Genomic DNA, 23387 nt, shown 5'->3' with positions numbered 1-23387 from the left:
AAAAGACCAATGGGAATGGAGTCCAGCTGTAGGGAGCAGCACTCCTGGTCCCCAAGGGGCTCCCAGAGGCTTAGGAAACAGCATGGAAGTCCCTGAGGACAGGGAGAAACTCGAGAGCTGGCTCAAAGACCTAAAGCCCAGGGCTGACTTTTAGGAACACAGCAATCCATTTCTGAACTGGAAGAGAGCCCTGTGTTTTCTAAAACTGAAGCACCAACCCTACAGAGTCCCTGAACCTTCTGCAGGCCCTGGACCTAATGAGAGGAAGAAGATAGGACTGGGAGGGGTGGGGCAATGCAGGGGACTTGGGGGGCAGCCTCCTGAACACCAGGCAGGGCTGGACGCCCCCACCCTTGCCCAAGCCCAGTCCTGGCCTTCCCCAGTGGCTAAGGTCCAGCATCTCTGAAAGCTGAGAGGCCACCTGCTCCCCCCTGTACACAGCCACGACCTTCGGCAAGGCCACCTACCCCAAATGGATGGAGCACATGTTCAAAATGGCTACCCCTGCCCAGGAGCAGGGCCAGGCCAGTCCCTAAAGCCAGTGCTCTGGACTGGCGTGCATGCCCGCCGCGTCCACCCCAGTTCAGCCAAATGCCAGAGCTGCTCCTGGTAGTTGCTCTTTCCTCCTTAGTAACAGCACTCTGGTTGTCCACAGGGCATGGCTGCCTGCAGCTCAGACTGCCTGACCTGCCTGTGTGCAGCGTGATGTGGCTGGCAGACTCACTGCCATGAAGACACAAGGGCAAGTGTCCTTAGAGACACTCGTCTTCTCCCTGCCTTCCTTCCACTGGCTGGAATGTGAATGTGACTGCTGGGTGCCAGCAGTCATTTTGGGCCATGAGGTAACCACCCCCCCCCCCACCCCCACTCCTGGGGAAACAGGGCTGAGCCTCTGCTGGGCTCCTCTTCAAGGGGAGAGACATAAACAACATAAACGGCTTCCCTGTTTCGGTCTCTGAACCTGCTCCCTCTATTCAGGGTCAAACTACCAAGGCCCTGGGTACATCTGTGAGCAAACTCCTGGGGGTGGGGGCTGGGGTGCAGCCTGGCAATGTCAGGGGCTCACTGGTAGTGGTTTACTGAAACTGCCATGCTTTACCTGGCTAATGGATGCCCGCAGACAGGAATGAGGCCCTCTTTGCAGATGGGAAAACAGGCCCAGAGAGGTTCTTAAAACGCTAACCCAAGTCACACAGATGGCCAGCGGGTAGTGCTGGGCTTGGGGTCCTGGCCTGCCTGGACCCAAATGAATTGATGAGACCTGTCCACCTGCTAAGCCCCAACCCCAGGTGGGCACCACCTCACCATGCTGGGGCAGAGCAGGCCCGACAGCACGGCCCCTGAAGCACCTGGAGGGCCAGGTGGCCTGCACCACACCTTGGGCCCTGGAAGCTTTCAACTGAACTCTGGGCAACAATTCCAGTCCACTTCCTTGAATGCACACGGAACCAGCTAAGAGGCAGAAGCGACCTGCGTTGAGAAAAACTGCATCCCAACCAGCTGGGGTCAGGCCCCGCGATGGAGATGTGTCACCAGTGAGCGGAAAGGGTGTCAATGGTAGTGGTGCTGCCTGTCATGACACGGGCGTCCCTGGCATCCCGGGCAGAGTGGCAGCCCTGGACTTTGGCCTCCAAAGGGGCTGTCCTCCTGCTTGCTGACAGGTGGCTGAGGACACCACGGGCCAGGGCTGGGTGCAGAGGGCTCCGTCAGTCTGAACAGTGCTCCTGACCTGCCAGGAAGCCAGCTGGCAGGAGGGCGTGAGTGGGCAGCGAGACCTCCAGGCCCACTGGCTCCTCTACAGGGTCACCTGGTGGGGCGGTGGGGGGACGGCCCTCTCCGTGGCCCCCCTCGCTGGCCCTGCTGTCCCAACCTCCCCCCTGCTGGGGGACGGGGAGAGGGGAGTAGCACCTGCCCCAAAACCTCCCATCTGGAGGGGCTCAGTGGGAGGGCTAGCCCGAGCCAAGCCTGCCCAGCATCCAAACCCTGTCCCTCCAACCAGCTGTGCCCCCAGGGTTCCTAGAATTCAGGGACCGGGAAGTCCTGGGAAAGGTACAGGTGACGTCCCTCACCACTGGGCTGCGGCCTGAGTGTGGACGCCCGTGGCTGCCACGGCCAAGGGCCACCTCTCTGGTGCTCTATTAGACGTGGGAACCCTAGCTCCAGGCCTTCCTCCTAGAGACCCTTCTCAGGAACAGCACCTGGTGGGGAGGCCGAGGATGTTGGATGGGATCACTGCCTCTGTCACCCATCACACGGGCCAGCTTCACAGGCTCTGAGGATGCTCTGAGCTTGGTACTCAGCTACATATACCACATCTTCCCACCCCCAGCCCTGCCGGTGGCTGCTACCTCTGGGGGATGGGGGGGTCAGCCTGGGGGGGGGGGCCCAAGACCAGGAGTGATGTGGATGGAGTCATGCTGCCCAAGGCTCTGCTCAGGCCGTCTACACGGAGCAATCAGGGAGGCCTCCTTGGAAGAGGCGCCCAGGGCCATCTCTCTGAAGACAAGCTGGTGGTCTCCAGTGGAGTGAGGGGGTGCTGCCTGGCCAGGTGGGTCTGGAACCGTGGGAGGGCATGAGGGGGTGGTAGACCCCTGAGAGCACAGAGCAGGCAGAAAGCCGGGCTGCTGGCGGGAAGGCCTCTGTCTCCTCCCGGTGACTCCTCTGAGCCCAGCGGCTGCTTCTGCCCCACCAAGAAACATCTCTCTAGGGCCAGCCTGGGTGGGGGTGAATGCGGCCAACTCCTGGGACCACAAGATGTGGGCACCGCACAGCACAGAGCCCACCACAGGCGCAATCCCCAAATCCTACGGCAAGCAAACGGAGAGGGGCGAGGGCCCCGCACCTGCTGCAGGCACAGACCTGGGCAGGCTGGAGGCAGGGGCAGCCCCGCACCCTCCCCAGCTCCAGGGAGCCCTCCCATCCTCACTCTCCCCTCCACCAGCCTGCGGGCTTCCTGTTCCCAGCTCAGGAGTGGGTTTCCTGGCCCAGACCTGGTCTCAGGAGCCTGTGGCCAGATCGGGGGGATGTGTGTGTGTGGGGGGTCTAGGCATCTCAGGGTGACCCCAACTTGACCCCTGAGCCCAGGGCCACCAGCACAGGCAACCCCTGCACCCCCAAGGCCAGGCTGGGAGCGCCTTCCTCCCCCAAAGGCCAGGTGCAGCTAGTTGCCCCTTTTCGGGGAGCTGCTCTCTCTCTCTCGAGGGGAAGGACGTTTCCTTGCCAGGCAGGCCGGAAGCCTTTAATGTCCAAGATCTTGGCTGTGAACTTCACCAGATTCTGGGATAAAATTAACCGCATCCCCTGGGGGCCAGGGCCTCGTGTCCCCACTCTCTGGCGTGGCCCTCCCTGCAGCCCCGGGCCTGGGCGTTTGGTAGGGGCCCTCTGTCCCCAGTGTCCCCGGCCCTTGAGTGTGGGATGGGGCGGGGAGGACACGGCAGCCCAGTCCCTGCAGGGTTGCAGCTCTCCAACCTGTGTGGAGCAGAGAGGGGCTGGCCTCGCCCTGTGGGGGTGGGGAGAGGGGGGCATCTCCGTGCCCAAAGCCCCCGCACAGCCTCGTCCCACCTCACGGTGACCCGAGCCCCTCACCTGGGCACTTGCCGCTGCCATGGCCTGCCCAGCTCCCACCTGGGGGTCCTCACCCCATGACTGGGTACGCTCTCCCTTGGTCAAGGCTTCTCTGATGGCATGGCCCCCGGAACAGGGCCCCCCAGGCTGAAAGCCCCTCCCACGGGCTTCCCCTGCCTGCACCTCCCTGCCCTACTGGGCCAAATCCTGCCCTGGAGCTCGTGCCTTCTCTCCCGCCCACAGCAGAGCTGCTGCCCGCTGCGACCTCAGGCCTGCACCTGCCTCCCGGGCTGGCATCCACCGAGAGACCTCCCTGTGCCGGCACGGAGATGCGGGGGCGTCCGCCTCCACCGCTCTGCCTGGTGGGGAGGCCGAGGATGTCAGCCGGACAGCCGGGGCTCCTGCGTCCTGCCAGTCTAAGGCTTTCTCATCGGCCTCAGGCAGGCAGATGGCAGCTGAGGCCCCACTCTGCCCGCTGTGTGACCTGGGGAGAGCCACCTGCCCTCAGCCTTAGCCGACATAAAGACCCAGGGCCCAGGCTGCTGGGGAGGACGTGGCACATGGATGTGCCAGGGTGAGGGCTCGCCCTGAGGAGCAGCAGCTGGTTCTGAGGCAGGGTCCGCAGACGCCAGGAGCCCCCAGGCAGACGTGGGAACTGTGAGCCAGGACCCGGGCAGGCAACCTCCCCTTCTGAGCCTCAGGACCTAGCGGCCTCTCCTGCAGCTTTGCGACCTTCTGTGTCCCATGCCTTGCTCCTCCGCTCACAGGAACATTTACCGAGCACCTGCCGAGTGCCCTCCTGCAGCCTCTGGACAGTGTGTGCTGACTAAGAGATCAGGTTGCCCCAGGACGGGGAGGCAGGGACCTAAATTAGATTTGGGGTCAGGCAAGGTCTCTGAGGATGTCTGAACTGAGAGGTGAGAGCTGAGGGATGATGAGGAGGAAGCCAGGCAAAGAGCAGGGAACAGCATTCCAGAGAGGGGGAATAGCATGTGCAAAGGTGCAGAGGAGGCAGACAGGCGTGAGGTGAGGCTGCGGTGGTAGGCCAGGGCTAGATCACACGCATGTTGAGACTTCTGTTCTATCCAAGTGCAAGAGGTGGGAGAAAGAGAAAATGAATAAGGGTTTCAACAGGGTTGGGAGACTACTATTAAGTGGTAGAAAAACAAAGCTTTCCATCCTTGTTTTGAGATGTCAAGTTATTTATACAATAGAAGACAGAAAGTCTTATTATTTTAGGTTCAGAAAACACCTTAAAAGAGCTCTCCCTCCTCTGACAACACCTGCTGTTATAACCGGCAGGAATGAAAACCTTCGCTTGCTGTTCAAACAAGGTTAGAGCGAAGATGAGGCTGCCACATTCAGCCCCCCTTCCTGGAAGGCAGAGGTGCCAACTCGGCCACACATATGGGAGAAACTGAGGCACAGCCAGGCCAGGCTGCGCAGGCAGTGGGGGCAGGGTGCTGGCAGTGGTGTGGCTGGCTAGGGGCTGGCATGGAGGTCCCCAAGGTGGGGGGCCCCCTGAGTGGGTCGCAGGGTCCAAAGCCCTCACCTCCCACCACCCCCCAGATCCCTCTGGAGACTCCCAGGGTCCCTGAGACCCTCAGGACAGAGTAAAGACACAATGATCAGTCCACACGTACTCGAGGGGTGCTGGGAGGCCATGGCCTCCCTCACCCCTGCAAGGCGGTCAGCAGCGTGCACTGTCACTCAGACAGAGGGGAGGGACAGCCCCAGTGCAAGCCAAGGTGCTAGGAAGGCCGAGCCGTCCAGGTGTGGCCACAGCCCTGCCTGGCCCAGGCCTCCCGCCTGGTTCCCCAGTCCCCTCCTGCGCCCCCCTGCTCAGCCCCTCTCTGTCCTCCCAGTTCCCCTCATGTGCCTGGCTGCCCCCTTCCTGCCTGGGGGCTGTGCCCCTTCCAGAGCGCCTCCCGGCACACACCCAGGACCTGGGGAGAGGGGCGTCCTGCCCGCGGAGCTCAGACAAGGCGCCTTCCTTGGGGCAGCTGCCTGCACTGCCTGCACTCCTGCCCGGTTGTCCCTGGCGGCCACGGCAGTTCTGGAAGCCTGGCCAGGGCTGGATGGCTGGAGGAAGAGGTGGCCCCTGCCGGGTCCCTGTGGGGTCTCGGGATGGCTCCCCACCAGCCGCGGCCCCACAGTGGTCTCCCCCTACCCTCCCAGCCCTAAAGGAAGCTCTGGTCTGCTGCCCCAGGGGTGGCCCCCTCACACCAGGCGGGGCCCGGCCAGGAGCTGCCCCTTCACGCTCACACACCTGGCACCGCTGGCTTCTGACCCCCGGCGGGCGTGAGCACACACTCACAGCACCAGGTCACGGGAAGATGACTCAGACCCAGGGAGGGAAGCAGCCCAGGGCGGGGCAGCCCGTGGCCCTGACGGCTTGGCTGGGACACTGCCCCCATCCCCGCCGGGCCGGCTGAGAGCACCCGGGCTGGCTCTGTCACCCGGGGTGCCAACCACTCTCCCCATTTGCAGGGTGACCAGCGCCGAGGCTGGGGGAGGACAGGATGGCAGGACGTGCCCAGCTCACTCATCTCCACCTGCTGGTGCCCTCCGCTAGGCAAGGCCGGCCTCCAGGGTGTCGCCCTAAACGCAGGCCAAGGCCAGGATGGAAGGCCCCCCCCGGTGGTCTAGGGCTGACAGCCCCCGTGGGGTGCCCACAGCCGGCAAGGAAAGCACTTCTGGGGAGTCTGTGAGGACTCAGGGCACAGCTGGGTGCTCCCCTCAGGCCACGTCAGAGCTTAGGACACAGCGTGGACACAACTCTGAAAACCCCACAAGCCAGCCGCGGAAGAAAGACAGGACAGAAGGACGCAAGAAACGCCAAACAGAGGCGGCCGGGCCCTGGGGGTTTGGGGAGGGTATGGGGGAAAACAGTTTCCATATGCTTTGAATTTTTCTGTATTTCCCCAGACGTATAGGACCAAGTTATATTCAGAGACAAACCAATTAATTAAAAGCCTTTTACGTACATGACCTGAGCTGACCCTCCCAGAAGCTCATGAGGGTCCGAGAGGCCTGCAGGCTTGGGGCTGCCCCAGTGGAGCCCCCTCCAGGCTCTCCTGCTGACCCCACAGCTGGGGGCTGCCCCTGAGAGGACCCCATCTCCTGGTTCTTCCTGCACAGCCCCCAAGCTTCTGAACAGAGGCTCTGTTTGCCCACGTCTGTCCCTGTGAGCCCAGCGTCAGCCCTGCGCGCCCATCTGGCATGTTCCAGAAGGATGCCATCCGGAGTCCTAGCTTGCCGCAAGGCCCCTTCCCCAGCCCAGGCCCACTGACCTCCACCCTCACAGGGCCATGCGCTGGGAGAGCCAACTGCTGAGGGGTGACCCTTGGTCCTGGGTCCAGACCCCAGGAACCCCCCCACGCCATTTGTGGTTGACACCTGGGGGTGTGGTGGGGGGGAAGGGTTCTCACCGGCTCATTCCTTCACCAGCGCCCAGGTGGGCACTGCTATCAGACCTCTCTGCAGGTGAGCTCTGCGGCCAGCGTCTGCCAGCCTGCAGGTGTCTGACACCAAAGGCCACAAGCACGGGGCTCATCTGTCCCAGCTGACCTCACCGAAGCACGGGCTTAAGAAGGGCAGGGAAGGGCACCCAAGGGTGTGTCTGGCATCTGCTTCCCCGCTGCACAATGGGAGCCAGCCTGCAGGCCAGCACCGGCCCGGTGTGAGGGAAGGAAAGGCCAGTGGGGAAAGGAAACAGCTGGAGCAGACTTACCTGCTCTCGCCAACCGCGGCCGGAGGCACCAGGAGAACATGCAAGGGACAGAGAGAGAGAGAGAGAGAGAGGGAAAAGCCATCAGTCAAATCATTCGCATGAGGTGTTGGAAATAAAAATCACACACAGTCCTATAATCTTAAAAAAAAAAAAAAAAAAAAAAAAAAAAGTGCAGTAGGTTAAAAATCTCCCCATAAGCATTTAAGAATGTCTACAGCTGAATTTCAAATGGTTCTGCCAAAAAACAAAAGTAATGAATAAACACACACACACACACAGACACACACAGCATGTGTGCAAACACAGCAAGACATCAGGAACTGGTGATTCTCAGCAAAAGAGATGAGGTACGTCGTGCTCCTATTTCAATATTTACTTTGTAGGTTTGGTAATTATCAAAGAAAATGTGGTTGGGAAATTCCTACGAAGAAAATGCCAGGCTATTTCTACCAGATTCTAAAAGAACAGATTATCCAATTTTATACAAACCTCTCTAAATGACAGTAAAGCAGTAAACACTCCCCAGCTCACTTCTATGAGGCCAACATAACCCCAAATCCCCAAATCAGACAAACATATAAGAAATGAAAATTAAAGGCCTTCTCATTCCCAATACAGATGTAAAAAGCCCAAATAAAAACGTCCAATCAAATCCAATAGTGCGTGTGAAAGACGGCACACACTGGCCAAGCCAGATTAGCCAGATAAGGATGTTTAATATCAGAAAATCCACACACATGGCTCATCCTATCGGCAGATATCATGGAAACGTTAAGAGCTTTTGCTAAAATTCAACACCCATTTGTGATAATAATTCTCAGTGAAGTAGGAATAGAGGAGAACTCCCTTGAGATCTGATAAAAAAGTATCCAAAAAACAACACAAACCAAGATAAAAACAAAGCCTAGTATACTGTCTTTAAGGGGAGGAATTAAATTTCCTCTGAAGCCAGAGGAGGACAAAGCTGCCTCCAGGCCTGTGTCCAGGCCCCGCTGCACTGGAGCTCTTGGCCGGTGTGATGAAACAAGGAAGCAGAGACCTGCAGCGGACTGAGTTCTCTACCCCAGGAAAACCCGTTCTCAATTGCTCATTCCTGAGGGTGTGAACCTACTGTCAACAGCACTCCTGCGGACGTCATTTTCAGTTGAGAATGAATCACGATGCATCTTAATCCTATCACAGAGAGAGCCACGAGCGGCTGTAAGCTGGAAGTCGACAGGGCCCACAGGAAGCAGGAGAGGACAGGAGAGGACATTGCCACGTGACGGGGCAGCCCAGGAGCCCCCAGGGTCGCTGGCAGCCAGCCCGGGAATGCCACGGTCTTCCGGGAGAAAGCATCGCTTCATGATGCCTCGATGTGGGACTTCTCCTGACCTCAAAACTTTGAGCCAATAAATTCTGGTTATTGAGCCAACCCATTGCACGCTATTTGTTTTAGCATCCGGGAATCTGAGACCAGGCATAACCATCAGAGGGAGGTCTGTCTGTCCGTCATGTCTTCAACGGGAACCTGGGGCAGGTGCCCGTTACTGTCTCGAACTGCAACCTCACCACGGTAGGAGCTACTGCTCACGGCCTCTGGCCCAGGCCCCAGCATGCCCAGCGGGTAGTGTCTGGGTTTGCTCTCGGAATGGGGAGGGTGGGGGTCCCGGGGGAGCAGCCTCACTGGCCCCTTTGCCTTCCTGCCGGGGTCTCCTGGGGCTCCGGCAGGGAGGGCCCTGGGCACTGGTGACCTCAGCAGCCGCACCAGCTGACTTCCAAGGCGAGAGCCACTGGCTCAGGCCGAGTGGGTGTCCCCAGAGGCTGAGCCCCTCGGCCGGAGCCAGGCTGGGCCGGGCGGGAGGCATGTGCCGTGTGCCTGGCCTGGAGTGTGGGACGTTGGAGGGGGGCCTCGCACAGAGGTAGCGTGGGGGGATGCAGCCGGGCCCCCGCTTAGTCTCTGACAGCCTCTCTGAGTCCCTGAGCCCTTGTTGCCTTCCGGCAGCCACCTCTTCTCCTCATGGGGCTGAGCTCGGAGGCGGGAGCAGGTGCGGACTGTGCTCAGGAGACAGGGGCCTCTGGACAAACCTCACAGGACACGAGCATGCGAGAGTGCAGGTGGGGGCTCTGAGGGCCGAGGCCCCATGCTCTCGGGGGGCTCCGGCTCAACTTCCGGCACACACTTCCCTGGGAGCAGCTCTCGGCTCTCCTTGTCCTCCGTCCACCTCCCTTCCCACCTGATGGGCCCCCAGGGGCTTAGCTCCCAGTGGGCTGCAGGGGCTGAGGGTCCCGCGGGTGGATGGAGCCAGTGGGGGGCTCCACCAGGCATCGGAGGTGCTGAGGGCAGACTGGGTGGGGTCGGAGAGTGGAGCAGGCCCAGGGAGGATGCTGGGGGCCCCCCGACTTCCCTGCCCTGCAGGCCCAGCTTGGGTGAAGGGGTGGGAGATGGCACCCCCCTCAGGCGTGCTTGCCTGACCCATGCCACCCCGTGTGTGGCTCCAGCGCTGGGTGGGGGGCCAGCCCTGACAGGCTCTGGGGAGACTGCGGGGAGCCCCTGGGGGGCAGCTGACATGGTAGGTGGGTCCCAGGCTCCTGGCCCGTCCCACAGATCCCCTCGGTGACCACAGACACCCCCGTCACGGATCGTGGACCTCCACCCCCTGTGGTCTGGGCTAAAGGCCAGGCCGTGGGAGATGGTGTCCAGGAAGGAGCACAGGGCAGGGGGCCTGGGGACCCAGCTGTGGACCTGCCTCGTGGGCTCCCCAGGCCACGCGATCCCCAGTGGAGACGCCTGCATGAGAGTGTCATCGGCAACAGCCCCCCAGAGCCTTCCCCACCTGGCTGACTCCCAGGCAGAGGTTCCACTGGGGTGACCCCCGCCCCTGCCCCGGCACTTCTGGTGATACCCGAGGCAGGTGCGCAGGGGTCTCGGGGGCTTTTGGCCCCAGGCGGCTGGGTAGCTGCCCACCCCTGCCCCACAGCCCTCCACCTCTCCAGAGCCCTCTGTGTGGGGTGGAGGGACCCCAGGGCCCTCTTATTGCGTCTCCGTTTCTGCAATGACAGCAAATCTCGTGTGAAGGCCATTTCCTGTCCCTTACAGTCTTGCCCCAAGTGGGCGGAGGGGGCGGTCACGGCCGGAGGGGTCACCGACGAGGGGAAAACTGCCTGGGCTCTGAAAGAGGCCGACGGGAAGGAACTTGACACGCGAGGAGCCATCCCCAAGTGTCTGCTGCTCGTGAGGAAGAAAGAAATTCTTGTTCTAGGATGTTTCTGAGTCATCGCTGGTTCTGAAGCCTGAGCTGCTGGGGGCACGTGTGTGCTGAGTGAGACCCAGTGTGTGAGTGTGTGAGACCGTGCACGTGTGTGTGTGCGAGGGTGTGCCTGTGTGAGTCTACGTGTGAGTGTGGGGGAGCGTGCGTGGCATGCGGCCTCTGGTCAGCCGCAGGAGTCCCCTGGGGTCAGGGCCACCTGCCTCGTCCCTGTGGAAAGGGGCTGACGGTCTCTGAGGCCCGCATGAGCCCAGCTCCCTCCTGGGGCCGCTGCCAGGTCAGGCTGGGGGGGGACACAGAGGCGCAGCTCATGAGGAAGAAAGGCCTCCAAACCGGCCGAGGCTGTGCTGGTCCCCCAGCTGGCGGGCCCGGCAGGCGTGGGGGAGAGGGGCTGGAGCCTGGGGACCCCGGTGGTGGGGTGTCAAAGCCCTCAACGTGTGAGGGAGCAGAGTTCTTTGTGTGTGGGGGGTGCACCCCCAGGGACCCCTCCACCAGCCCGCGGAGGCCGGAGGGAGCACCCCCCATGGCCACCTGGTGCCTTCCCCATGAGAACCGCCCTCGAAGGTCGTCTCCCGCACTCCTGACGCAGCCGAGCCCCGGCTCTGGGCAGGCAGAAAGTTCCCTGCTGGACCTATGCTGAGCTGGGGGGTGGGACGCTCACAGGGACAGCCCCGGGGACCAGGGTGGGCTGCCTGGGTGCCCCCGGGGACAGCTGGCCGGCTGGAGCCCCTCCCTGCACAGCGCGACCCCGGGGGGTGGCTGCAGAGATGAGGGCCCGTCTTGACCTCCACACCCTGGAGCAGGCCGGCGAGGGGACACTGCCCGTCTGAGCCCAGCAGGCGGCTCCCTGCTGGCCCAGAGTCACAGGTGTCCCAGTTTACAGATGCTGAGGGGAGACAGAAGACATGGGCAGTGGGCTGAGGGGGGCAGGCCGAGCTGGCTCTGGGGGCACTGGCCTCCTGGCCAGGGAGGAGTGTGTGTGCATGTGTGCGTGTCTATGTTTCTGTGTGTGTGTGTGTCCGAGCCCCGAGCTGGGGACACTCCCATCCTCAGAGGTCCCCCGGGACAGGTGGGGGCTGGAATAGCAGATGTCACAGACCCGTTTCCTCACTGCAGCCCCGTGCTGCCGCCCGACCTCAGAGGCGGGTGCCCCTCTCTGCCCCCCACCTGGAGAGGGATGGGGGCTGCTCCCCACCTCCACTGCCGGGTGTTGCCTGGGCTGGGACCCAACAGGTGCGTGTCTCCTGGGGATGGACTCGAGGTGCCCCCCAAGGGGTCTCTTCTCACCTGCGCCCACCCGAATCTGCCCTCCAGAGGTCTCTTTCAAGAAGGAGAGCTGAGCAGGTCACAGGAGCAGGGCGAGGGACGGGCCTCCCGCCTGGGGGTGAGTGCACAGCGACCAGCCCCCGGCCTGGCTCCGGCCTTGGCACTGCTCTCCGAGGGAGGGCTCGTGTCCATGGGGTTCATGTGAGGATGGGGAGGGCGAGGGGCGGCCTTTGGCCTGGGGGCCTCTGCACACCACGTCCCTTGGTTGGAGCCCCCTCCCGCCCTCTGTCACCTGGTTCCTACACCCACCGCCAAGGAGACTGGCTGTGAGCATGACAGCCCCCTCCCCACCGAGGACCACACCCCCCCATCAACCACTTCCTCCTCTGAGGACCATGGCCTTCCTGATCATGGATTCCGGAAGGAAGGGGCCCCCAGGAGGGAGCAACCCCAAAGAGGGAGGGATAATGACCCCCCCAAATGCCAGCCATCCCAAGTGCCAGTCATGGGCTGGTTTCTCCTACAGGCCCAGAAGCGCCCACACCTGGCTCCCAGCTTTGCCAGGTCGTCGGGGCCACGGCTTCCTGACCCCCACTGATCCCCGTGGGAGCAGCCACCAGGTGGGGACTGAGGCCCTGCAGCCTGGGTGACCTATGACCCCCCTCCCCCCTTTGCTTATGGCTCAGTCCCCCGGGTGGGGATCCCTGGGGCACAGAAGTCCCCGAGCAGGCCTGCTGGGGCGAGGAGGGGGCCAGACTCTGTAACTCTGTAGCTGGGAGCCCCTCGGGGCCGGGGAGATGGGGGCCGAGTCTCAGACCCTTGGCTAGGGGCCAAAGCAACCCCCAGGGCCTGCCCCCTTCATCCTCCCCTTGCCATGCTAGGGTCTCCTGAGGATGCTCAGCATGAGGCAGCAGCGGGCGTGGGACCAACCCTCTTAGGGTCCCACCTGCCCCGGGGTAACATGGGAGCATTCCTGCTCCCCACCCTCACCAGCACCCACCAACTCCCTGGGCTGAGCTGAGCAGGAGCTGGGGGAGGTGGGGTGGCCACAGCCACCTCCAGGCCATTCCCCTGCTGGGCTCTGTGCCACCCACCTCCCGGATATGCGGCCCCCAGAAAAGACTGGAACAACTCAGCCAGGATGAAGAGCTGGGTCAACACCTAGTGGGCGGCCAGAGGCCCCTGTGTTGTCCACCCCCAGGCCCGCACCCTGACCGAGAGCCATGGACACCCACCCCTCCGTGCCCAGGCTCTGCCATCTCTGCCCTCTGAGGAGTGGGCCGGGGCCCAGTGTGGGCAGAGCCCAGGGGAGGGCATGAGGGGCTGCAGGGCCGCCCGGCCAGCTCCACGCAGGCTCAGCTCCCATCTCGCTGCCACCGCACCGGGTAAGGCCCCCGCTCCCAGCCACATGGGGTCCCTGGGAGCCACAGCCACTCAGACCTGCTATGCCAGGTGGGCAAATGGGGGGTGAGTGGGCCCAGGGGCTCACAAGGAGCAGGGAGCCCCCCGGCCTGAGCAGGGAGGCGGCCCAGGGCTGTGGGACAGAGCTACTCAGTGGGGTGTGGCAGTGCACCCCGCAAATGCCTCGGTGGCACTCATGGAGCTCCTGTCCCTGTCACTGCTCCAGGAGACCCTCACACACAGTCCCCCTGAGCCCCCATATCCTCCTCTGTGAAGCGAGCTGGGCCCAAGCCCTTGCCTGTCCAGAATGTCGTGGCCTTGGGCTGGGTATGGGGGGGTGCAGCCGCCTGTCTCCCCGGGGTCTCCCCTGCTTGCTCTCCGCCTCTGGGAGATGCCCACTGGGGCGCCCTCTCGATGGAGCTGCCTGAGAGCGGGGTGTTTTTGCTCCTGGCCTGGCCTGGCCCCTCTCCAGTCCCAGCACCTGCCTTTTGCCCACTCAGCTAAAACCTGACCCCCTCCTGCTTTATAAAAACAGGGTTTCCACTGGGCGCTGTGCCAGCCTGGTTCCGGGAAGGCCGGGGAGCAGCCTCTGCTTTCCTGCCGGACGTGGCTTCCCGACAGGATGGTTTCAGGGCAGGACTTGGCTGGCCCTGAGCTTCCAAGGGGTCCACGAGGAGGGCCGGAGGGGCAGCCTGTCTCGACGCGTGGGAGCGAATCGACTACCCAGAGCGGTCGTCTGGGGGGCTCACCGAGCCCACGAGGGAACAGAGGCAAGGAGTGGGGGGTGGGGGAGCTACAGCGGGGCGGGAGGAGTGGGCCATGGCAGGCGAGGCCTTTGTTCCCGGCTCTGCAGGTGCCATGGCAGGGCCTTTACAGGTGACCTCGGAGCCCCTCCCTCAAAGGCCATCTGCTCTCCCTCCCTGTCCACCTGCCCCAGGTGTCCTCAGGGAGTGACGCATCAGACACATCAGCCTCTGCTGCTTCCGGGCTCCGAGGAGGATGGAGGCAGCAGTGGCTTAGGGCCGCCAGCCCCCAGGGGACCCCTGCATCCTCCTCGCTTCCCGGGAAGGGCTGGCCTTGAGTCAGGGACCACCCCCCCAGCAGGGACCCTGGGGCTCCTGGTCACCTAATGGGGCCCAAGACGAGACTCCAGAGCCGGGTGGCCTGTGTGGAACCCCGGCTGTCACTGGTCCCATAAGCTCTCTGGGCCTCGGTTTCCTCACCTGCAAACCCCAACCCTGAGTGGGGGCTTTCGGTGCTGCCCACTCACCTCAGCCCAGGCCCCAGGCTGCACCCTCCCCTTCCCCAGCCTGCACGTCACCAGGAGGGGGCTCGGTAAACACCCCCAAACAAAGGGACAAGGTGACTGCATGGCATGTCACCTGGCCCCACAGTGTCCTTGCAAGGCCCCGCAGCCTGGCCAGGCAGCTCCCCCACACGCTGTTGAGGTTTTCCTGAGTGAACGTGCACCAGTGCTCCGGAGGAGACCACCACCTCACAGCAAAACCCCGTCTCCACCCCTCGCCGTGGTGGTTCGTGCTCTTGATTTCAAATGCAAACCCTCATCTTTGCAGGTCCCCGTTTCCTGAGGATGCCGAGGCTCCAATACAGGGCAGTGCTGCCCAGGCCCCAGGACTCAGCCAGGCGGGCCTCTTGGGGTGGGGTTGAGGTCTATTGCCACCCCATCCCCCTTTCACTCCTTGCCCTGGGCACCCCCGGCCAGGTCATGGTCTCTGAGGGGGAGGCTGTGACACCAGGGAACATTCCAGCTCCTAACTCTAACTGCCTCCACTGCAGCTCCTGGGGGGCCCCCCGAGCCAATGAGAGTCACTGAGTAGGGATGAACCGAACCTTGTGCTGCTTTTTGCAGAAGAGAGCCCACAGTGCCAGGTGCACTTCCAAGCACCCACCTACGAGGCAGACAGCGTTCTCCTGCCATTCACGGAGGGGAAAGTGAGGCACAGAAGGCACAGAGCCCATAAGCGGCAGTGCTGGGATTTGACAGAGCTGCTCTGGCTCCCAGGCTGGGGCCCTTGCTGCCATGGACACCCCACTTCCCATGTTCATCTCTGCCCCACTGCCACGGGGGACGGAGCGAAGTTTATGAGTCCTGATGACGGCTGGGCCCTGACACAGCCTCCCTGAATCCGGTGCCCCTGTTCCACTTACGGGCAAAGGGCCCAAAGCTCAAAGAACTCCTGTGGATGCTCAGAGGCTCGAACGTCCACCGGGCAGCACTGGGCACTTCTGAGGACGGCCTGGGCTGGCCAGCACACAGCCCCCCACACCAGGGGGCCCGGAACTGCCCGCAGTTTCCTGGGGCAGCTGCAGCGGAGGCCCGACCCCGAGTCACCGGCCCCAGCTCCCCCACAACCAGCCCTGCCCTCGGTTGGCTTTGCAGCTTTGTAAACAATTAACTCCAGAGTTTTAATCCTGCCAGACAATTATCGATTTGCTCTGATTTCCCCCGTTGGGACACGGAAACAAATGGAAACAGCTGCTGCACGTGCTGCCCAGGCCGGACACCCGCCGTGCACCGGGCTGTGCCATGGCCGTGGGGCCCGCCTCGCCCGTGGCCGCCCATGGCCCCCGTGCATTCACGGATGAGGAGCAGCCCGGCCCCTGTGGCGAGGCCTGTGGCCAGCCATGGAACTGTGCTGACTCAGACTGCAGGATCATACGAGGCTGTGAGGGGATGTGGCTCCGGCAACAGGGACACCATCTGGCCTGGACGGGCCGGGAGGGCACGGGCAGCCAGGGAACCAAACGTCAGACACGACACCCGATTCACCGCTGGGGAGCTGAGGTGTGCAGAGGGGGCGTTTGCCTGGGCCCATGAGCCCACTGCTTCCAGCCACAAGGCAGGAGGGTGGCCAGGGTGGGGGTCTCCTCTCTGATCCTCAGGTTTCCGGTGGGGCCTGGTGAGGCCCCGCCTATGCAGTTAAGGGATAACTTATCTCGACACATGTCCTGGAGTGAGTGGCGGCTGGGTCCCCACCTTGCCTTGGGGAACTTGGGGTGGTCACTCCCAGCAGGCAGCCCTTGGGGGGCCTGGGTTCAGCTGGGCGAATGAGCAGACGAACACCCAGGGCTGGCTTTGCCCCCTCTTCAAAGGACACCACGGCTGGGATGAGACCACGGGCTGGTCTCTAGCGCCAGAACCCCTCACCTCGCCCTAGTGACCCCAGAACCCACCTGGTCCTCTGTTTCCCCTGGCCCAGGCTGTCTGGGACCAGCCGGGACAACAGGCTATGAAAGCCGGGAACCTGGGACAACGCCACACCAGGGTGTGGGTACTTGGCAGAGCCGTGGACACTTGGACCCTCAGGCCTCAAGTCCCACGACTGGAAAGGGAGGGGACTGCACTTGACGCCGGGGTCTCAGCCTGCCCCGCTCTGAGCTGTAGAACCTTCCGGTCAGGGCCTCTGGCCTCTCCTGACCTGACCCCTCACACCACTGCTCAGGAAAGGATTCCCAAGGCCCTGCTCCCCAGCCATTCCCATTTGGAAAACCCACATCCGGCCTGAAAGTCACCAGGTGAGGGTGCGCGTCAGCTAGCAGGCCCCCGGCTCCCCATGTACTGGGACAGGGCCGGCCTCCAGCACAGGGGGATTAACAACATGAGCAGGTACCAGGGCAGGAGGAGCCGGGCTGCCGGGGGTGGCTGGGGGCCCGGAGCTGCACCCCAGCACAGGAGTCAGCCCAGGACGCCGAGGAAGCCGGGGAAACAGCCAGCTTTTGCCCACACTGTGCCCTCCTGTCATCCCTGCAAACCGAGACGGACGCGAGGACAAACTGACCAAGGCCCCGTCAGCCCAGGCCCCCAAGACCTGCTCGCTTGGTGGTGGAAGGGGGCAGCCATGCAGCACCCTGAGTTCCCAGACCCTGCTGGACAGCTCAGACTGCTGGCAGGGCCCCGGGGGTGCGGGCTGGTCCCCGCCTTATGGCTGCTTGGCGAGGCCGCAGGGGTTCCCTGTAAAACCAGCAACCGGGTCTGCAGGCTGACCTGCCCGTGTGCCCGGGGGCTGCTGGGCCTCACCTTCTGAATCTCGGGCAAGACAGCACCGGCACCTACGGTTCTCTTTCTGCAGAGGGTCTTTCCCAACTGGGGGGCTGTGGGGCTGTGACAAGGGCTGGGAGGGGCACCCCCGAATCCCAGCTCCTGCCCTCCATGCTGCGGGCCCCTGCCGAGCTCCCGGCTTTTCTGGGCCTTGACCTCCTGGTGTGGAAAACAGGGGGCAATCAAGAGAACCCATTCCAGGGACCCCCGGGCCTCCAGCCAGCCTCCCTGTCTGCACCCTTCTCTCTGCAGACTCTGGCCTTTCGCCTAGGTTTGGGCCCCCAAGACCCATCACCCCTCTCTTCCAGGCACCCTGGGAGAGGCTCGGAAACTGGCCACCCAGACATCTGTGAGCTGACGGGGGAGGCATTTGGGGGTACCTGAGGCCCAGCCCCCCATAAAGTGACAGGCCACCCCCAAAGGCTCACTAGCCAGGCAGGATGTCCCGATGAAAACCACAACATAAACGCTTTTTGCTGAGTTAAGATACTTTTTTGTTTTTCTAACCCAAATACCATTCGTTACCAACGAGGGTGCTGCTGAGATGGGCCCTCAAATACCACAGGGGGCAGGTAATGGGGTGAAGAGCACTTCTGGGGCGTTAAAATGCTACTGATGGATTTAAAGTGTTCAGACCGTTCAACACAGAAATTCCACTCCTTGGAACTTCCAGAGGAAACCGGAGCCACAAAAAATATTCACAGATGAGAGGTCCACGGCAGTGTTACTTACAGGACTGAGAATTGGAAACCGAGGGTCGGCCACGGAGGAGACGGGAAGGGAGCACCCAGGGGGGCAGCTCGCCCGCAGCCCCTCAAATGCTAAGTCTTTAGCGGGTGTGGCACAGCATTTAGGGTTCTGGTTACAATGGAGAAACCCACCTCCCCATCGTCTCCCACAAACAATGCTTTACAACTAAAGAAAGAGAAGTCTGACAGGCAAAGGCGCAGGACACCCCAACGACAGCTGGGAGCAAAGCCGGCCCCCCACCCCGGAGGGTCCCAGACCAACAGGGTCACTGACGGCCGACTGCTTGCCAAGCAGGGCACCACACCACGCGGGCCTCCTGCCGAGAAACCAGCCCAGTGCCAAGGTGCCGGCGGGTGCAGGGGGACCCGGCCGTGGGGAGGGGGTCCGTGCTTGGCCAGCTCAGAGCTGCCCCGCCTGCCTGGCTGGGCGCCCGGCACCCACACTCCTGTGACCCCGTGGCCCAACACCGCTCCAGTGGAGCGGGTTTTGTGGGTGAAGTCCCTGGAGCACCAGGAAGGCCTGGTCTCGCCAACTCCACGTTGCCCATTAGCCCAAGTTACAGAGCGGAGGTGACGTCACAAGCCAGAGCACCAGTGAAGACAGTGCCGCGGGCACACCCTCAGAGGCCTGCTTCTTGCATGTGTGCTTAAAAAAAAAGGAAAGGGTTGTCCTGGGTGGGCTTTTATCAGCAATCTAACCCTGCACACTTGGATCTGGCATTCCCTTCCAGTCTCTGCCCAGGGGCTCCCCTGAGTTTCTCCCGGCAACAAGGGTCCGTAGCGGGGCCCCTGCCAAGCTAAGTCACTGCGGCCCTGCTTGCTGGGCCTGTCACCACCCTGGGCCCATGCAGGTCCCGGGCCTGACCTTGAGTAGCACACGTCACTCAAGGCTGGGCTTGCCAGGGGCTGCTGCTGACACGTCAGGGAGAGGCAGGGCCAAGCCCGGTGCCTGGAGGGGCTGTGGGACCAGGAAAAAAGGTCCTGCTGGTGATGGGATGTGTAGGGTGGCCAGAAGGTGTGGGAGCCCTGGGAGGGGTCGGGGTGCCATCAGGAAAGGCTTCCTGGAGGAGGAGCCGGGGGTGATGGGGAGAGGAGAAGGGCACATGGCAGAGGCAGCAAGGAAAGCTTGGCCGAGTGCACCGGAGGTGTTGGGAAGCAATGTCCGCACAGGCAGCCATCAGAGCCAGACTCCTGGAACCCGCAAGGCCACGTAATGGACGGCAAGGCAGAAGCCCACCAAGGCCTCCTCGAGGGGTCTGCTGCAGGGGGCACACAGGCCGAGCCCTGGTGCCCTGCCAAGGTGGGCCCCAAACGCCCTCGATGGCCGCAAAGGAAGCCCCCGAGACTTCAGGGGCAACCTCCCGGTGGCCCAGGCATGACCCGGCCTGTGTCTTCCAGTCCATCCCGTTCCTTCCAGGAGGGACACCTGGAGTCGGCAGCAGATCTTGGACCCTGAGGGCTGACCCTGGAATGTGGGATGCTGGGACTCACAAACCCTGAGGGCTGGCCGTTTCCAGGGAGCCCTACTTCCGGTGCAGCCTGATGGGCGGACCCCTGCTCCTCTCCATCAAACCAGGAAGATCCCACCCACGGGCCATGAAGTTGTTAAAAGCCTGTCCATCTCCATCTCTCACCTCGGTGCATGCCCCAGCTTGGGGTGACCCAGGCTTCCGGTTATGTGTGATGGGTGTGTGCACGCACAGGGACGGGAAAACCTTCCTGCCTGCCACTCTTAGACCCCCAGGACCACCGAGGCTGGGAGCTGGGAGCCTGGGGGCCATGACAGGGCGTCTCACCCAAGCTCCCACACCTGTTTGGTGCTGGGGATGCAGAGAGGAGGAAAAAGGGGTTCCCGCCAGGCCCAGGCTGCAAAGGCCCTGTTGGAGCAGCCCATGGAGCCAGGCCCTCCCCTCTGGTCCACTGCCCAGCCAGGCACCCAAACGCCCACCAGGTCATGGAGAGGGCAGGGGAGTGTGGGTGCTGACACCCTGGGGTGGTGGGGGTGACACTGAGGCTCCCCACACCAGGTGTGTCCCAGAGGCCCAGGCATCCCTACTGCCTGCAGTGGGTGAATTCCCCAACCAGCCCCCTGCAGCACCCCAACTTCCACAGCACCCCGACCCAGCCCCGGGCTCGGAGAAGCAGCTTGCCAGTAAACCTCAGCGGCAGACTGGCTTGTGTATGCACAAAGCCGAGATGACCTCAGTTTCTTGAGGAAGCTCATTTAAAAAAGCAATCTATCTGGGGGCTACAACTGAAAAGAGAGGGAGAAGTGGGCCAGGGGGAAGGGTGCTGGCAGAGCCTGGGTGGCCAGCAGCCCCGCTGCCCAGAGTGGAGGGCCACGGGGGCATCCCCGGAAGGCCCTGCAACCCTTCTGGTGGCTCAGCACGGCAACAGGGTAGGCTGGTGGCACTGCCTCTCCATCCTCTCTACCCCTCCCCCCGGGCAGGGGTGCCAGTGCCTCCCTCTGGCCCTGCCAAGAGGCCAGGGGACCTTCATCCTGGTGACCCAAACAATAAATCAGCCTCAGAAGACTGGGCTGCAGGAAGACTTTCCTGGTTGCAAACTGGCCTCCAGCAGCCCAAAAAGCAGTTTCTGCACACCGCCTTCCATGCTCTCCCTGTGCCGACTCCCGGCAGACGGCTGGCTGGGTGCCCCCGGTTGGTGAGGGGTGTCCCTGAGCCCTCTGCACCCCAAGCTTGTCAATAGGCCAGCAAGGGCAGAGCGGAGAGCTGCTGTCTGCAAGGGGTGCAGTGGGACAGCCAAGGGGCAGTGGGCTGTGGCAAACCCTCCCCAGATCTAGGATGCTAGTTTCCGGACAGTCGGAGAGTCTCTAGCAGACACACAGCAGTGCCACGGACCGCGTACCAGCTCCTACTAGCCTGATGCCCCGGCCTGCACCCCCAAACACAGCAAGGCCCCTGCACCTCCTCGACCCCATGGAGCACCGATAAACACACGTGCAGACACACACCCAACTCCCCTTGGTCTCTGTGCCAGCCTGTCAGTGGATTCAGTCCCAAGGCAAACTCTGGAATAAACAAAAGGTGGGTGCTTGGGAAGAGGCTGGGCAGGGCACCCCTGCAGAGTGAGCTGCACAGCTGGAACATGAGGGAAAGAACCCCAGCTTCAAATGCCGTGGCTTCTGGCTACAGAGTGCTCCCCAGGAGCTGTCCCGTCACCCCTTCTTATGCTGGCACCCACACAGGGCGGCCTTGTGTCCCCAACCCCCAGAAAAGGTGCCTGGTTGCATAGGTGCCCCCAACCCGCTCGGCTCTCCTGTCCTGGCTGGCAGGTTCCTGGGGAAGGGAGCCCCACATCGGCCAGCTTTGTTCCCCTGTGGCCAGAGCCGTCTCCTGCTCAGCTCAGGGCAGGTAGGCCTGCCACCCTCGCGCCTTTGTTTTACCTGCACAGGCCCCAGGGGCACACCACCTGCCCCTAGCAGCTCCTTCCCAGCCAGCTCGGGCCACAGTGTGCATGTTGGGGGGTGGGTGGGGGCTGGCCCCACAGGTGCAATGAAAAGGCCCTCTCTTCCTCTCTTGCTCTTTTGGTGCGAATGTAGGTAGAACCAAAGGATCCAGGCGTAAGACAAACCCCCAGGAACCCACTTCCTGGCCACAACTCAGGGGCTGCAAGGGCTCAGCCTTGGATCTATAACAGACCCACCAGCTTCCACAACTGCAATGGGGAGGACACCCAGTGAAGTAGGTGGGAACCCAAAGAGGAAACCGGGACACTGCCCCGTCTGACAGCGAGGCGGAGTGGAGACAGAAAAGGGTCCCCGGAAAAAAGTAGATGAAACCAAAGAAGTCAAAAAGCATAAGAACCGGCAGAAGCTTAACAAGATATGGCCCCGCACTCCTCCCCACACCCCACGTCGGAAAAGAGTGCAGAGCGGCCGCAGCGGGTGTAGGCCCCAAGGAAGCAAGCTACAAAGGTGGGCAGAAAAGGGTGGGCGCAGGCAGCCGGGCGGGACAGGGGAGGCGCAGAGACCGGGCTGGGAGAGGACCCGCGAGGGAGGGACACCTGCCGCCCTGAGTACCGACGGCGCCGCGCCGAATAACCCCAGCACTCGGATCCCGGCTCGACGCTTCCCTCCCACTCCCCCGCCCAGCGCTCACCTGGGCGTGCATCCCCCGCCATCTCCCCTCTCCAGCGCTTACCTGGGAGTGCATCCCCTGCACCCCACTCCCCCCCACCCTGGCTCGGCGCTCACCTGGGCGTACGCAGCGCGGCCGGGTCGCGGCGGTCCAGCACGCCGGGCACGCAGTTGGTGAGCTCGGTCCAGTCGGCGTGCAGCCCGCAGCTCCAGCCGGTGGAGAAGCGGGAGAAGAGCCAGGTCTCGCGGCGATTGGGCCGGTAGCAGGTGCACTTCTTCTGGCCTGGCCGGCAATCGCAGGGCACCTCGAGGCGCACGTTCTGCACGAGGTGGCGGCCGAAGGTGGTGCCGCCCGTCTTCTGGATGTGCAAGAAGACGATGACGTCGTCGCCCTTCATGTCGAAGTGCAGCGAGCGCTCGAGCTCGCGCACGGGGAAGTAGTACTTCTTCTCGTAGTGCGGGTCCGGCGTGGGGAAGAGGTCCAAGTCGTCGGGGGGCGCGCGGCCGCCGGGGGCGCCCAAGCCCAGCCCCGGGCCCGCGTACTGGTAGAGGATGAGCATGAAGCACGCCGAGCCCGCCACCACCAGCACGAACTTGCTGGCGCGCTCAACCATGGTCCTGCCGCCGGCGCGCCGCCGCCGCATGTGTCACCATCGCCGGCGGGCCGGGCGCGGCGCGGGGCGGGAGGCCGCCCGCCGGGTCCCCGCGCCCCCGCTGGTCCCCGGCGCGCTCGGCCGCGGGCGCCCGGGAGGCCCGGAGGGCGCCGCCGCCACCACCGCCCGCCCGCGCTCCGGCCCGGCCTCAGCGCCGCCCGGCTACTCGGCACCGCAGCCACCCGCAGAGGCGCGGGCCCCGGTCCTGCGCGGCGCCATGGCTGCTCCCCGCTCGGGTCCCCGGCCCCCGGCGCCCCGGCTCGGCTCCGGGTCCCGCGCGCCCCCCGCACCCACCCGCTCCGCTCCGCGCCGAGAACGCTCTGCGCCGCCCCGCGCGCCGCCGCGTCTCCGCAGTCCGCCGCCGGCCCCGCCCCCAGACCCGCCCCTCGGCCCGCCCCCCGCCGCCGCGCCGCCGCTTGCCGTCGCCGCCCGCGCGGGTTCCCGGCTCCGCCCAGGAGTGCGGGGGTCGCTGGCTGGGGCTGAGCGCGGGGTGGGGGTGGGCGCTCGCGATCCCTGGTCTCGGTCCGCCGCAGAGGCCAGGGGGGGCTCGCTCCAGGTGGGGCTGGGTTGGGGAGGGCAGCAGCCGGTGGAGACCCTCCATACCGTCCCCCCGT

General features: G+C 63.5%; 1 protein-coding gene across 1 annotated transcript in view; it reads right to left on the bottom strand.

The window, feature by feature from the left end:
• The window catches only part of HS6ST1 (heparan sulfate 6-O-sulfotransferase 1), a 34020-nt gene extending 11027 nt beyond the window's left edge, over window positions 1-22993 (bottom strand). Inside the window, exon 1 of the mRNA XM_037849671.1 lies at window positions 22238-22993. Within this exon, the coding sequence (XP_037705599.1) occupies window positions 22238-22764 (527 nt within the window). The 5' untranslated portion in view covers window positions 22765-22993. The remainder of the gene's footprint in view (window positions 1-22237) is intronic.
• Window positions 22994-23387: the final 394 nt, after the last annotated feature.

Source organism: Choloepus didactylus, chromosome 9 (assembly GCF_015220235.1).
Source record: "Choloepus didactylus isolate mChoDid1 chromosome 9, mChoDid1.pri, whole genome shotgun sequence".
Classification (NCBI taxonomy): domain Eukaryota; kingdom Metazoa; phylum Chordata; class Mammalia; order Pilosa; family Megalonychidae; genus Choloepus; species Choloepus didactylus.
The sequence above is the reverse complement of the archived record's forward strand: the minus strand, read 5'-3'. Positions and strand labels throughout refer to the sequence as shown.